General features: G+C 47.0%; 1 protein-coding gene across 3 annotated transcripts in view; it reads right to left on the reverse strand.

Annotated features, from left to right (window-relative positions):
- Positions 1-2,682: 2,682 nt before the first annotated feature.
- The window catches only part of TTLL6 (tubulin tyrosine ligase like 6), a 44,853-nt gene continuing 32,754 nt past the window's right edge, over positions 2,683-14,781 (reverse strand). The window contains exons 15-17 of one of the 3 annotated variants that reach the window (XM_039227659.1): positions 9,705-9,915; positions 8,484-8,752; positions 2,683-3,326 (exon numbers count right to left, since the gene is read on the reverse strand). In XM_039227659.1, coding sequence (XP_039083590.1) covers positions 8,484-8,752; positions 9,705-9,915 — 480 coding nt within the window. In that variant the 3' untranslated portion in view covers positions 2,683-3,326. Of the gene's footprint in view, positions 3,327-8,483; positions 8,753-9,704; positions 10,075-14,781 lie in introns of all 3 variants that reach the window. The other 2 variants (XM_039227658.1, XM_039227660.1) reach the window with 2 other exon arrangements.

A 14,781-nucleotide genomic window follows, 5' to 3' on the forward strand; every position in this document is an offset into this window, starting at 1 on the left:
AGGGAATAGAAAGATGTAAAGACATGTTGCAGTCCCTTGAAGGGACAGCCATGTGCACAAGTTCACTATCATGAGGAGCGCAATCCTAGTGATGCAAACACGAGCACCCGGGTCTCCAATCTGGTCTCTTAAACTGTCTCTCCATTGCCACCTCCCACTTTCCCTTTCTGATCCAGCCAGATTGCACTAGACTCTACTTCTTGACCACGTTCGGGTTTGTTTTTATTTTCTTCCACACTGCTGTGCCCTCAGTACCCCACCTCATATCCACTGTTTTTTTTTTTATTTTTAATGTTTATTTATGTTTAAGAGACGGAGTGCGAGTGGGGAAGGGGCAGAGAGAGAGAGGGAGATATAGAGTCCAGATCCAGACTCCGAGCTGTCAGCGAGCTGTCAGCACGGAGCCCGATGCGGGGCTCGAACCCATCAGCAGTGAGATCATGGTCTGAGCCGAAGTCGGACGCTCAACCGACTGAGCCACCCAGGCGCCCCTCATATCCACTTTTAAAAATCGTGTGTATATATTTTAAGTAGGCTCCACACCCATTGTGGGGCTTGAACTCACGATACTAGGGTTAAGATCCCATACTCTACCGACTGAGCCAGTCAGGCGCCCCCAAACCATATGTATCTTTTTCTGCCATTTCAAATATCACCTCCTCCAAAGAGGAGGACTTGATCCTCCCTGCTGGGTGGGAGGGCAGTTCCTTCTCTAACGACACTCCTTGTTAGTGGCACTTAATTCAAGCTAGCGATCTGTGGGTTTGTCTCACTCCACCGCACACTCCACGGGGCAACGTCTGCCACAAGATTTTTTGTTTTGTTTTTTGTTTGTTTGTTTTTGTCGCACACAAGCATCGGGCAGACCGCTGCTGGGCGGAGCCCTGTGCGCGAACAGGCGGGGTGGGCGGGGCCTGCCATGTTGCCTTCTCATTGGCTAACCCAGAGCTGTCGAAGTCTCTAAGCGGGACTGGCTACGTACCGTACCGTGGTGGGCGCAAAATGAAAATGCGGGGCTTCCTGGTTGAGAAACTCTTCAGGGGCGCTTGGGCGGCTCAGTGGGCGAAGCGTCCGACTCTTGACTTCAGCTCAGGTCATGATCTCCTGGTTCCTGAGTTTAAGCCCCCCACGAGGCTCTCCGTTACCTGAGATTCTCGGTCTCCCTCTCTCTCTGCCTCTCCCCTGCTCACCCTCTCTCTCAAAATAAACATTTTTTTAAAAAAATATTCAGAATTTCAAGAGGGTGAAAACAGAGCATCTAACCAAGTGCAAGGCCCTTCTAAGCGTGCAGCTATGTGAGACTACACGGATTCCACGCCCATGAAGCGGAGTCTAGGATCAAAGGTGCAGGCACCAAATCGTCCCCTAGAAAGACAAATCCTTCTGACTTCGCCTTATTAAAAGACTTCCTTTTTATCAGCTCAGGAACCTTGACTGGCTGAAGCTGGTGACTAGGGAGAAAAGGGGAGAGATGTGGAGGTTCTAGAAAGCCCCGTTTCAGGAAGTCTTACATCTTTTGTGAGGGCCAGGCTCTGATCTATAGATCCCAAAAATGACAATGGAAAAATTGGCCTTGAGTCAGTCCATATTGAGGCTCCTAAATGGTATTGGGAAGGGACAGGCAAAGGGGGTTTAAGTAGTCTCTGTGCCCAGCATGGGGCTCAAACTCACATCCCCAAGATCAAGAGTTGCATGCTCTTCTGAGCGAGCCCACCAGGCGCCCCAGGAGGGTTAATGTTTTACTAATCTGGGTAGTTGTAATCAGGGCTCCCTTCCTCTACCATCCAGGTAAATCCTGACTTACTTACTAAAAACAACTCTAGGGGTGCCTGGGTGGCTCTGTCAGTTGAGCGTCCGACTTCGGCTCAGGTCATGATCTCCTGGTTCGTGGGTTCGAGCTCCACGTCAGGCTCTGTGCTGACAGCTCAGAGCCTGAAGCCTGTTTCAGATTCTGTGTCTCCCTCTCTCTCTGTCCCTCCCACACTCATGCTCTGTTTCTCTCTGTCTTAATAATAAATAAACATTAAAACATTTAAAAAACAAAACAAACAACAAAAAAAGAACTCTATACCAGGAGTCTCTGAAAACCAGACCCAGGTGGGGATGAAGTTGTGTCTGTGAGTGCTTCCCAGTGGGACATGCATGGCTTCTCCATTCACCACTTTGGATAACTGAGTGAGGAGACCTGTGTGCTTTAAGTTTCCCAGAATCCTCTGACATCCGTGACGCCAGAAATTCATTCCAGTAGGAGTCCATAAAGCAAAGCTGAATCAACATTGTGAAGCAGGTTCTTGACTTCAGACCTCACCCTTCTTCCACCGCTGCCCCCTCCAAAGCTCCTCATTCCTGGGCTCTAACTCAGGAAGAGCAAGTGGGGCAAAATCTCAGATCACATTCCTGTAGAGAACGAACCGGCAGGATGAAAGGTTATGCCTCGCGTCTACCAGAACTGATGCTGGGCAGGCACGTGGCAGCCACAGTGCCCCCCAAAAGGGCCACCTTGGGCACCAGCCTCCCGGCAAGGAGGGCAGAGCCTACCATTCATCCAAAGAAATTCTTCAAAGGCTCCCGATGCATTTTCACTGCATTTGGAGCTTTCTTAACTGAGGAGTGCTCGGGAAGACGATCTCTCCCCCTTCCCCCTTCCCAGTCCCTCTCTGGATCAGGCTCACCAGCCCAGCATTGAGCGTCACAATTTATTAATGTGCACTTGGGGGGAAGATGTGTCATTTCTGCAGGTAGCTGGAAGAAACACCTGCACGCCAGGCACACTCGCCTCACTTCTTTCTCTATCAGCAGGGTCGATGAGGATTGGTGACGGAGGTAGCAGGAAGGTGTTTGGGCACAGAGGTGGCTGGGGTGGGAGGAGGTCTGGTCTTTACCTTGTAAAGTTACATCTGCCCCAGTCCCCTTACTCAGGGCTCAGAGGCCTGTTGGTGGACTGAGGACTTTGGATTCCTGGAAACTTTGAGTCTTTCTCTGCAACATTCCTCCTTTGAGGGGGGAGTGTTCTAGAAGACGATGCCATCTGAGGGACCCATAGGAATGACACCAGAGGGGCAGCTGGGGTGTGTCCTGAGGCAGCACCAATATCTCTCATAAGTCATGGTCCTTTATCACTGGAAACTCAACTGGGAGGGTGCAAAAGGCAAGGCTGTTGGCCCAGTGGTGTTAATGGGAGGTAGTTTATAAGACCGGGATATCTAGATGAGGAAATAAAACTTTCAGTTGATTCTATGAACATTGTAGACAGTTTAAGAAAAGATAAATCATTTCCTGGGGATACGAGGTGGAGAGGAAAACAGTGGCAGAGATCCAGCCTGATTCTGAAAAAAAAAAAAAAGATATGTATTTTTTAATTTCCTTTAAAATAGCCTCTAGAATATTCAAGTCAATTAACACATCATCACCATTCCTATCTAGAAGTAGCTCGGAGGCGCTCAGGTGATTCACATCCACAGTCACCAGAAACTCATATTTACCATCATCTTCTTGCATCCTTCTAGCCCCAAATATTTGATACGGGTCATTAAGGAGCAGCCAAGATGGCGAGTCCGAGATAATATGCGGTGGTGGTTAAGCGCACAGGCATGGGAGTTTTGAGTGCTCTTGTGTAAGTTATTTAGCCTCTCTAAACCTTGGCTTTCTCCTTTGAAAAAAAGAGAATAACAATAGTACTCACCACATAGAGTTGCTTCAACGACTGAGAAAATGTATGCAAAGCTTTGAGTACATCAAAAGCAAGTGTGTCTGGGTCCAGTCCTTGCTGGCCTCATCAGCACAATGTCATCATGATGATCATGCTCATGATGCAACTACCACTTATTCCGTAGGGTGCCAGGCACACCGCTGTAGCAGGCTTTTAAGAATCTCTTAAAATCTGGGGCGCCTGGGTGGCTTAGTCGGTTAAGCGTCCGACTTTCGCTTAGGTCATGATCTCGCGGTTCGTGGGTTCGAGCCCCGCGTTGGGCTCTGTGCTGACTGCCAGCTCAGAGCCTGGAGCCTGTTTCAGTCTGTGACTCCCTCTCTCTCTGACCCTCCCCTGCTCACGCTGTCTCTCTCTCTCTCTCCTAGAAATAAATAAAACATAAAAAAAAAAAATTAAAAAAAAAAAAGAATCTCTTAAAATCTACAAAATGGACTATTTATCCCCTAAAAGCTCAACTGTTGACAGATCTGAAACCCTAAACTCAGTGACCGACCCGCCGTGAAAGTGGGTCCAGAGGAAGGACGATGAGATTATAGTGATCTAAGTAGAAACATGTCAGGGCTCCTTTCTTCACAGGGGTCAAGATAGGCTCTAAGTCCACAGCAGGATGGTAAAGAGGAAGAAACACTGGGTTATTTGTCCAGAACTCCTCACTTGTGTGAGGTTGGACAAGTCATTTAATGTCCCCAAACCGTGGTGGTTTTCATTTGCAAATTGAGGATAAAGTCTGATGTCTTCTTGCCAAGCTCACAGCATTTGACCTGAGGATTCCATGAATATGGTATGTCAACTTGATGTGTGGAAGGTATTACTTTGACCAAGAAAGCCCCATAACTTGGACCTCTGCTCTACTCTTTCCTTCTTTTTTTTTTTTTAAATGTTTTATTTATTTCTAGGAGAGAGAGAGACAGCGCGAGCAGGGGATGGTCAGAGAGAGAGGGAGACACAGAATCTGAAGCAAGCTCCAGGCTCTGAGCTGGCAGTCAGCACAGAGCCCGACGCGGGGCTCGAACCCATGAACCACGAGATCATGACCTAAGCGAAAGTCGGACGCTTAACCGACTAAGCCACCCAGGCGCCCCATACTCTTTCCTTCTTTTATTCAACCGTGAAGCCTGATTCTTACACCACATCCTCCACCATTTGTAAATGAATGCACTGATGGCCGGGCATTCTCCTGTATACAATTAGACTTCAGGAGTTTGCCTTGTAAGCATCAGTCCTTGGCACACTGATGAACTGGGGATTTTTAGAACCCATCATTTGACATGAGAGCAGAGGGCCAGCTCTGCGATCTGGCAACCCTGTATGGCATTCTAAGAGGCCACCTCCGTCACCTGCAGAAATGCCTTCACTGAAGAGTCATTTATTAGAACCCTTTGGTATGCCCCCAGCTCAAACTGAAGACTATTAAAAATGCCATTTGAAAATAAGGTAGTATAGTTTAGGAATCAGGAACATCTGTCTCAAATCCTTGCTGGGCCACTTAAAAGCTGTGGGACCTTCTAAAGTTCAGGCCTTCTGCTTTTTGAGCAGAAGTTCTTTTCTTTTCTAAAGTGCACAATTGTGATTGAAATGAAATTGGATAAAAAATACATATATCTAGAAGTGTGCCGGCACCAGCGTGGTTGGCTGCTAAAAGAGGGGTAACAATTACCATCATTACTATTCATGAGAAAGTAAGTGCCTCCGGCCACTGTCCTCCACGGTAGTAGAAGTCTGTAATAGAAGATTCCATATGACAAACTGCCCTTAGATATGAGGGCTCGGGAAAGAAGTCTCTCCAAAAGAACTTATCTTTATGTTCAAACTTATTTTTACTCATTTAGGAGAGAATACCAAAAACGCCTCTGCCAGTCAAATCCCAGAGCTTCTCAGGGAGACCAAACCCAAGCTGGAGTTTGCTAAAGAATGACACAAAGAAACATCATCTGATGTCCCAGGTTCAACCGAGAGAGAAGCTCTCCCTGTTCTCAGCTCTCTCTTACCCAGACCTGATGCTGCGTAACCAGTCACATAAATGCCAGTATGTAGAGGGAAATTCCAAGAGCTTAGGATATGAAGTAACCAATAGCCTAATCTCTGAAGAGCTCTCAGTCTGGGCTTGGCGTGGGGTAGGGGGTGGGGAGATGCAGCCCCTGCCCTCAGGGAGACCCCAGTCAGATGGTGGAGACAGAATCCATGTCCTTAGGGAGACTCTATTCTGATTGGAGAGACAAGAAAGACCCAAACACCCAAACAGAATGCTGTGTTTGGCCTTTTCTGCTAAGAGGTTCAAAGCCGAATTCAGTAGTCAATGCAGAAAGTACTTTCTCTCACCCTCTTAATACAATGATCTCCTTTCTCTATATGGCATCTGATCATCATGACTTCATTCTATCAGGTGTATTGAATAAATTTTTCACTGTAACCTACTATATCAACCCCCCGCCCCGTTTTTAACAATAGGATTATAGGGGCACCTGAGTAGCTCAGTTGGTTAAACATCCAACTTTGGTTTGGGCTCAGGTCATGATCTCACAGCTTGTGAGTTCGAGCCCTGCATCGGGTAGTGCAGAGCCTGCTTGGAATTCTCTCTCTCTCAAAATAAATAAATAAATAAACAAACAAACAAACATTAAAAATTTTTCTTTTAAAACAGGGGTGCCTGCGTGGCTCAGTCAGTTAAGCATCCAACTTCTGCTCAGGTCATGATCTCACGGTCTGTGGGTTCAAGCCCCACGTCAAGCTCTGTGCTGACAGCTCAGAGCCGGGAGCCTGCTTTAGATTCTGTGTCTCCCTCTCTCTCTCTGCTCCTCCCTCCCCTGCTTGAGCTCTGTCTCTCTCTGTCTCTCTCTCTCAAAAGGAAATTAACATTAAAAAAATTTTTTTAAGCAATGGGAGCATAAATAGCAATAAATGAATAACCTTCCCTTGACTTCAAATTTTAGTACTGGAAAATCATGAACTGAAGAAAGCAGGGGTGGGTTTGGGCTCCGTAAGGATCGGGGAGTTTTGTTCCAATAACAGGCCCACAGGTCAGGCCTGACTGTCACAAGTTTCTGTGCCCAGGCCTGGGTCTAGACATAGGACAATCCTCACTCACTACCACACCTGAGAGACATGGGTTGCCGGGGCCACACCTCAAGCATCTTGTGTCAGAATTGCCAGGAGTGTGACCCAGAGGGCTTAACTAGCCAGCCCTGCCCTCGATCGAAAAATCATCAGGGAAACACCAGGCCCAGTTCTTCTCTGAGGTGAGGTGAGAAGCCCATCAGAATCATGCAGAAGAGCTTCTTAAATGCAGATTCTTGGGCCCCCACTAGGACTTACTGAATCAGAATTTCTGGAAGCCGGCTCTCGAATATACATTCTTACAAGCACCCAAAGTGATGTCTATGGGCTGATGTTTACTCTCAGGCCGGTCTGCAGTGTGAGACACTGCACAAGGAGGCAGGGTCAAACTGTCTGGTCACACTTTGGTGGCAAGAGGGAAGGAGATGGACGAAAAGCGTAGCCTTCTCCAGGCAGCCAAGCTGCAGGAGCCCCTCCCCTTCCCGAGATGCCATATACTTGATGAGTTTCTCCTGGGCTGGGACACACCGCCCTCCTTGGGCAGCACCGATGTTCCGACAGAGGGCCCCTTGCTATCTTCCACACAGTGGAATCAAAGCTTCTCAAAGGTCCTCGCTCCACTGTCTTGTTGTTCTGTCCCTTCAGTCCATGTCATTACCCTGCCCGCTTTCGGGGCAAGTGACCCGGACCCAGGCCAGGCTGGCATGGAATGAAAGCTGTGGAAATCAACCTCACGGATGACATGGTGCTACTTCTGGGACTGGCATTAATGACTCTCACTTTTATTTTTTTTTTTTTTTTTTTTTTNTTATTTATTTCTAGGAGAGAGAGAGAGAGACAGCGTGAGCAGGGGAGGGTCAGAGAGAGAGGGAGTCACAGACCGAAACAGGCTCCAGGCTCTGAGCTGGCAGTCAGCACAGAGCCCGACGCGGGGCTCGAACCCACCAACCGCGAGATCATGACCCAAGCGAAAGTCGGACGCTTAACCGACTAAGCCACCCAGGCGCCCCAATGACTCTCACTTTTAGCCGTAAGTGGAAGACAAGCAAAGTACCAGCAAAGCAGGTTGATCATAGCAGAAATACACATGGGGGAGGGGAGGGGGTCTTGGCACATTTTGACTGAGGTTAGTCTTTTTGTTTTTCTTTAATTTTTTTTTTATGTTTTATTTATTTCTAGGAGAGAGAGAGAGACAGCATGAGCAGGGGAGGGTCAGAGAGAGAGAGGGAGTCACAGACTGAAACAGGCTCCAGGCTCTGAGCTGGCAGTCAGCACGGAGTCCGACGCGGGGCTCGAACCCACAAACCGCGAGATCATGACCCAAGCAAAAGTCGGACGCTTAACCGACTAAGCCACCCAGGCGCCCCTGTTTTTCTTTAATTTTTAATGTTTATTTTTGGGGGAGAGAGAAAGCACGAGTGGGGGGGGAGGAAGGTGGGCACAGAGAGAGAGGTAGACACACAATCCGATACACGCTGTCAGCTCAGAGGCTGATGCAGGGCTCGAACTCGCAAATTGAGAGATCATGACCTGAGCCAAAATCGGACGCTCAACCAATTGAGCCCCCCGGGCGCCCGTGACTGAAGTTAGTCTTGATAGTTTGCTCACCTGTATGTCTGATCGCTCCAGCCACCCACCTGCCTATCCGACCTTCCAGAAATCTGTACACGTGGCGCGGGCCAATAAAGCAAGCACGCGAAGGGAATACGGGCGGACCTACCTAGTTCCGCGCGCATCCTCTGGGGCCCGCGATGCGGCAGTGACTGTAGGCTTCCCGATCCTGCATACACGGATCTCTCGTGGCAGCCCTGTGGCTTCGGCCCGGCCTCGGATCCAGCCGGGCTGGAGTGGCGACCACCAGCAGATCCTTCAGGGAGACGTCCTGGCTCGGCGGATCGCGCACGACGAGGAGGGAGGACAGACGCAGCCGCCTGTTCCCGCCGGAGTTCCGGCCGCCCACGCAGCACTCCCCGGGCAGGGACTGGTTTTCTGGAAAGGCGCAGTCACCGGCGTCATCAGCTTGTGCTGCTGGACTCGCCCCCGTTCCTGGCGGGGGGCCACCTCCCGCTGGGGTCCCCCGGCCTAAAACCGGCTGGAGTTCCTGAATCCAATTCCTCCCCCAAATAGTTTCCTATCCTGTTGCCATACTGAATGCTCCTCACCCAGTACGACAGGACTCAGCCGAATGGAGCTCTTCTGAATGAGGACCCGGAAACTGAACAGGGTACTTGTCAAAAGCATTCAATGGGGTGGGGGTGGGGGGCTGGGGGAAGCACTTGGGTGGCTCAGTGGGTTGAGCATCCGACTTCAGCTCAGGTCATGAGCTCAAGGTTGGTGAGTTCCAGCCCTTCCCTCATCCAGCTCATTGCTGTCAGCGCAGACAGACCCCCCTCCGCTAGGGATCCCCTGTCCCCCCCCCTCTCTGCCCCTCCCCTTTGCTCTCTCTCTTTTCTCAAAAATTACTAAAACATTAAAAGAAAAGAGAAAAGTCTCAGGGCGTCTGGGTGGCTCAGTCGGTTAAGCATCAGACTCTTGATTTCGACTCAGGTCACGATCTCAAGGTTCACGGGGGCCACACCCCAGTGTGGGGCTTTTCGCTGACTGTGTGGAGCCTGGTTGGGACTCTCTCTTCCTCTCCCCTGCTGGCATGCTCTCTCCCTCTCTGCCTCTCTCTCAAACTAAGTGAACACTTTTTAAAAACATTCTATATATATGATTTTTTTTTTTTTTTGCTTTTGTATTTCCAGCAAGACTAGAGACTCCCTAAGGACGTGGGTTATGTCTCCACCATCAGGGTGGGGTCTCCTGTCTCCCTGAGGGCAGGGGCTGTATCCCCCACCGCCACCCCCAGACGGGGCACTCCTCAAAGACGAGGACTGGCTCCGTTCGTGGCTCCGTCCCCTAAGCCCTGGGCACGTGGCACGAGCCTGGTGGCACTCACGTGACTTGTTACTCAGCACCAGCTTTGGGTTGCAGTGAGCCGGGAACAGGGAGAGCTTCTGCCGCAGGTGAACCTTGGTGAGGAGCTCCGACATCAGATACTGCTTCCTCGTGTCAATCTTCAGCGAAGCCCAGCTTTGGTTCAGACTTCCTAGGAAGCCCTGGGATTTCGTGGGCAGGGAGCTTTTCGACATATTCCCCTGGAGGAGGGGCTGAGAGATTCCGTGGTGCTCATACTTGGAGGAGGCCGCCTTATCCGCCTCGGGGCTACTGTGCTCAGAGCTGGTTTTCGGGATCATGCTGGGCAGAGGCTCTGGGGAGTCTGAGCCCCGGGTGGAGGAATCTGGGGAGGTTTCTACTGGGGTTACGGGCTGGAAGAGAAAACAGTCCAAAATGAGACTGCCGAAGCCTAAGTCTCCTTCCTAGGCCTTCTTGACTTAAACAAAGTAGGCCAAGGTCATGAGCAGCAAGAAAGATTAGGTTAGAATAGTTTCCTAACCAGGAGTTGGTTAAATGTCAGGGCAGAGGATAGAGGGATGGCCACAGAAGTCCCTTGGGTTTTTTTGTTTGTTTGTTTGTTTGTTTGTTTGTTTTAATACAAGAGACAGTTTAAACCCGAGAAATTGGTTATCAGAAAAATGGGTATTATTTCACAGCTGTCAGACTGGCAAAAATCAGAAAGGTGTTGATGGGATGGGGTGGTACGAGGACACTCATACACTGCTGATAAGGAGGTAGACTGATACAGCCATTTTGGCGAACCATCTAGAAACAGTTAATAAGATTACAATTACACTATGACTCAGCATTTCTGCATCTAGGTGTACATATCCAGTGAGTTGTAACTCCTTTAAAAAAAAAATGCGTACAGGGGCGCCTGGGTGGCTTAGTCGGTTAAGCGTCCAACTTTCGCTTAGGTCATGATCTCGCGGTTCGTGGGTTCGAGCCCTGCGTCGGGCTCTGTGCTGACTGCCAGCTCAGAGCCTGGAGCCTGTTTCAGTCTGTGACTCCCTCTCTCTCTGACCCTCCCCTGCTCACGCTGTCTCTCTCTCTCTCTCCTAAAAATAAATAAAACATTTAAAAAAAAATGCGTACACCAATGTTCCCAGCAACATTATTCCCAATAGCCAAAAGGTGGATGTAATCCATATGTCCACCAAGAGATGAGAGAAGAAACAGAATGTGGTATATGCTGACAAGGGAATGCTATTCGGCCTTAAAAAGGCAAGAAATTCTGATATATATTGCAACACGCGTTGACTTTGAAAATGTGATGCTAAGTAAAATAAGCCAGATGCACAGTACAAACCTTATATGATTCATCTTCTCTGTGGTATCTAGAGTGGTCATAGAGATAGTAAAATAGAGAGGAATGAAATAAGGCAGAAGAAATATTTGAAGAATAGCCACAAACTTCTTGAATCTGGTGACAGACATCCATTTACAAAATCAATAAGTCCCTAAGAATCCTAAGTAGAATGAACACAAATAAAATGCCATCCAGATGGGGCGCCTGGCTGGCTCAGTCAGAAGAGCCCTCGCCTTTTGATCTCGAGGTTGTGAGTGCAAGCCCCACATTGGGGATGGAGATTACTTAAAAAAAAAAAAAAAGAAAAGAAAATCTTCAAAAAGAAAATGATACCCATACACTTCATAGTCAGATAGCTGAAATCTGGAGATAGAGAACCGCCAGAGGAAAATGACACATTATATACAGCTGACAATGTTACGAATACAGTTGACTTCTCAGGTAAGAGAGGTAACAAGACATTGCATGGTGATAAAAAAGGGTCAGTTTGCCAAAGACGTAAGAATCCTAAATATGTATATACCTAATGACAACGCTTCAAAATACATGAAGAAAAAGCTTCCAGAAATGAAAGGAGAAACAAATTCGCAATTATAGTGGGAGATTTCAGCATCTCTCAGTAACTGATAGAACTCACACACAGAAAATTAACAAGGACATAGAGTTGAACAACATCATTAACCAACTAGATGTTAATTGGCCACTACCTGACAATGGCAAAATATACACCCTTCTGAAGTGCACATAGAACATTCCCCAAAAGAGACCATATTCTGGGTCATAACATAAACTTTGACAAATTTAGAATGGAAATCATATTAAATATGCTCTCTGACCATATGGAATTAAAATAGAAATCAGTAACAGAAAACACCAGGAATAGCTCCAAACAATTGGAGATTAAACAACATACTTCTAAATAATCCAGGTGTCATAAAGGAAATCTCAAGTCAAATCAGAAAGCATTTTAAATGAAATGAAAACAAGAAATAAACAGGATAGCAAAATATATCAAAAGCAAGGATAGGGACACATGTATAGCATTAAGTGTTATATTAGAAAAAGTCTGGGCAGCCTGGCTGGCTCCGTCTTGATCTCAGGGTCATAAGTTCAACCCCCACCCTGGGTGTGGAGCCTGCTTTAAAAAAAGGAAAAAAAAGGTCTTAATCAATAATCAAAGCTTCTCTCTTAAAAAAAAACTAGAAAAAGGAAAACAAAAATAAGGCCAAAGAAAGCAGAAGGAAAGTATTAATAGAGAGCAGAAATCAGTGAAATAAAAATTAGAAAAACAGTTGATCTTATCAACTGTTACGAAAATTCAGTAGCCATATAGGACTTAACTCTCAGGGGGCACCTGGGTGGCTCAGTCGGTTGGGCATCCCAACTCTTGATTTCGGTTCAGGTCACAATCTTACCACTTGTGAGTTCAAGCCCCATCACAGGCTCTGTGCTGACAGTACAGAGCCTGCTTGGGATTCTCCCTCTCTTTCTCAAAATAAATAAATAAACATTAAAAAAAAAAAAAAAAACACCTCTCACCAAACTAGGAATTGAAGTGAACCTTCTCCAACCTGATAAAGGACATCTGCAAAAACGCTATAGTTCACATCATACTTTTTTAAAAATGTTTTATTTATTTCTGAGAGAGAGAGAGAGACAGTGTGAGCAGGGGAGGGTCAAAGAGAGAGGGAGACACAGAATTCGAAACAGGCTCCAGGCTCTGAGCTGGCTATCAGCACAAAGCCTGACTCAGGGCTCGAACCCAGGAACCGTGAGATCAAGACCTGAGCCGAAGTTGGAGGCTTAACTGCCTGAGCCACCCAGGCGCCCCCCACATCATACTTTATGATAAAAGACTGAACGTTCCCCTCTAAGACTGAAAACAGGACAAGGTTTCCAACATCGTACTAGAAATCCTGGACAGTACATAGTAAGGCAAGAAAAAGAGATAAAAGGCATAAAGATTTGAAAGAATTAAAATCGCCTTTATTTGAAAGTGACATGATTGTTTATCATGAAAATCCTGAAGAGTCAGCAACAACAAAAAATTTACCAGGATTTACAAGGGGCTGAAGCATTTCAATGACAAAGGAAAATCTATTCTTTCTTGCTTTTTAAAAAAAGTTTATTTAGTTTTTTTTAATAATTTTTTTTTTTAATTTCTAGGAGAGAGAGAGACAGCGTGAGCAGGGGAGGGTCAGAGAGAGAGGGAGTCACAGACTCTGAAACAGGCTCCAGGCTCTGAGCTGGCAGTCAGCACAGAGCCAGACGCGGGGCACGAACCCACGAACAGCGAGATCATGACCAAAGCGAAAGTCGGACGCTTAACAGACTAAGCCACCCAGGCGTCCCAAAAGTTTATTTAGTTTTTAAATTTTAAGCTTTTATTTTATTTTTTGAGAGACAGAGAACGAGCAGGGGAGGGGCAGAAAGAGAGGGAGACATGAATCCAAAGCAGGCTCCAGGCTCTGAGCTGTCAGCACAGAGTCCTACGAGGGGCTTGAACCCACCAACAGTGAAATCATGACCTGAGCTGAAGTTGGATGCTGAACCCGCTGAGCCACCCAGGCACCCCAAAGGAAAGTCTGTTCAATAAATAGTGTGAGAGGGGTGCCTGGGTGGTTCAGTCGGTGAAGAGTCTGACTCTTGATTTTGGCTCAGGTCTTGATCTCACAGTCACGAGATCAAGCCCCACATCAGGCTGTACATTGGGCGTAGAGGCTGCTTAAGATTCTCCCTCTTTCTTCCTCTGTCCCTCCCCTGCCTGCTCTCTTTCTCTCTCTCTAAAAAAAAATTTTTTTTAATTTTTAAAAAAGTGTTCAGGGGCGCCTGGGTGGCTTAGTCGGTTAAGCGTCTGACTTTCGCTTAGGTCCTGATCTCGCGGTTCGTGGGTTCGAGCCCTGCCTCGGGCTCTGTGCTGACTGCCGGCTCAGAGCCTGGAGCCTGTTTCAGAGTCTGCGTTTCCCTCTCTCTCTCTGACCCTCCCCTGCTCACGCTGTCTCTCTCTCTCTCTCTCTCCTAGAAATAAAAAAAAAAAATTAAAAAAAATAAATAAATAAATAAAAAAAATAAAAAAGTGTTCAAAATAGCCACACATATGGGAAAAACAAACCCTGGTTCCCATCTCTGAGCATACTCAAAAATTAATTTGAAATGGATCATGGACCTATACACAAAGCTAAAGCTATAAAGCTTTTAGGGAAAAAACTAAGAGAACATCTCCGTGACCAGGAAATTTCTTAAACAGGACACAGAAAGCGAAAGCAGTAACTAAGAGAAAAATTGATAAACTTCATCAAAATTAAAATCTTTCCCTAATCAAAGACACTATTAAGAAAAAGAATAGGGGCACCTGGGTGTCAATCGGTTGGGCATCCGACTTCAGCTCAGGTCATGAACTTGCGGTTCATGAGTTCGATCCCTGAGCCAGGCTCTGTGCTGAGAGCTCAGAGGCTGGAGCCTGCTTCTGATTCTGTGTCTCCCTCTCTCTCTGCCCCTCACCTGCTCATGCTCTGTCTCTATCTCTTAAAAATAAATAAAGATTAAAGATATATTTTAATAATAAAAAAGAAGAATAGGCAGGTTTCCAGGATATACAAAGTATTCCTACAAGTCAATAATAAAAAGATAAATAATCCTCATTTTTAAAAGAGAGGGAAGCAAAACCTTGACAGACTCTTCACAAAGAAAGATAATATGAATGACTAACACTGACAAAGTGCCCAATACATTTAATCACCAGGGACATGCAAATGAAAACCACAAAGTG

Source organism: Hyaena hyaena, unplaced genomic scaffold (genome assembly GCF_003009895.1).
Source record: "Hyaena hyaena isolate Hyena2069 unplaced genomic scaffold, ASM300989v1 scaffold_29, whole genome shotgun sequence".
NCBI lineage: Eukaryota > Metazoa > Chordata > Mammalia > Carnivora > Hyaenidae > Hyaena > Hyaena hyaena.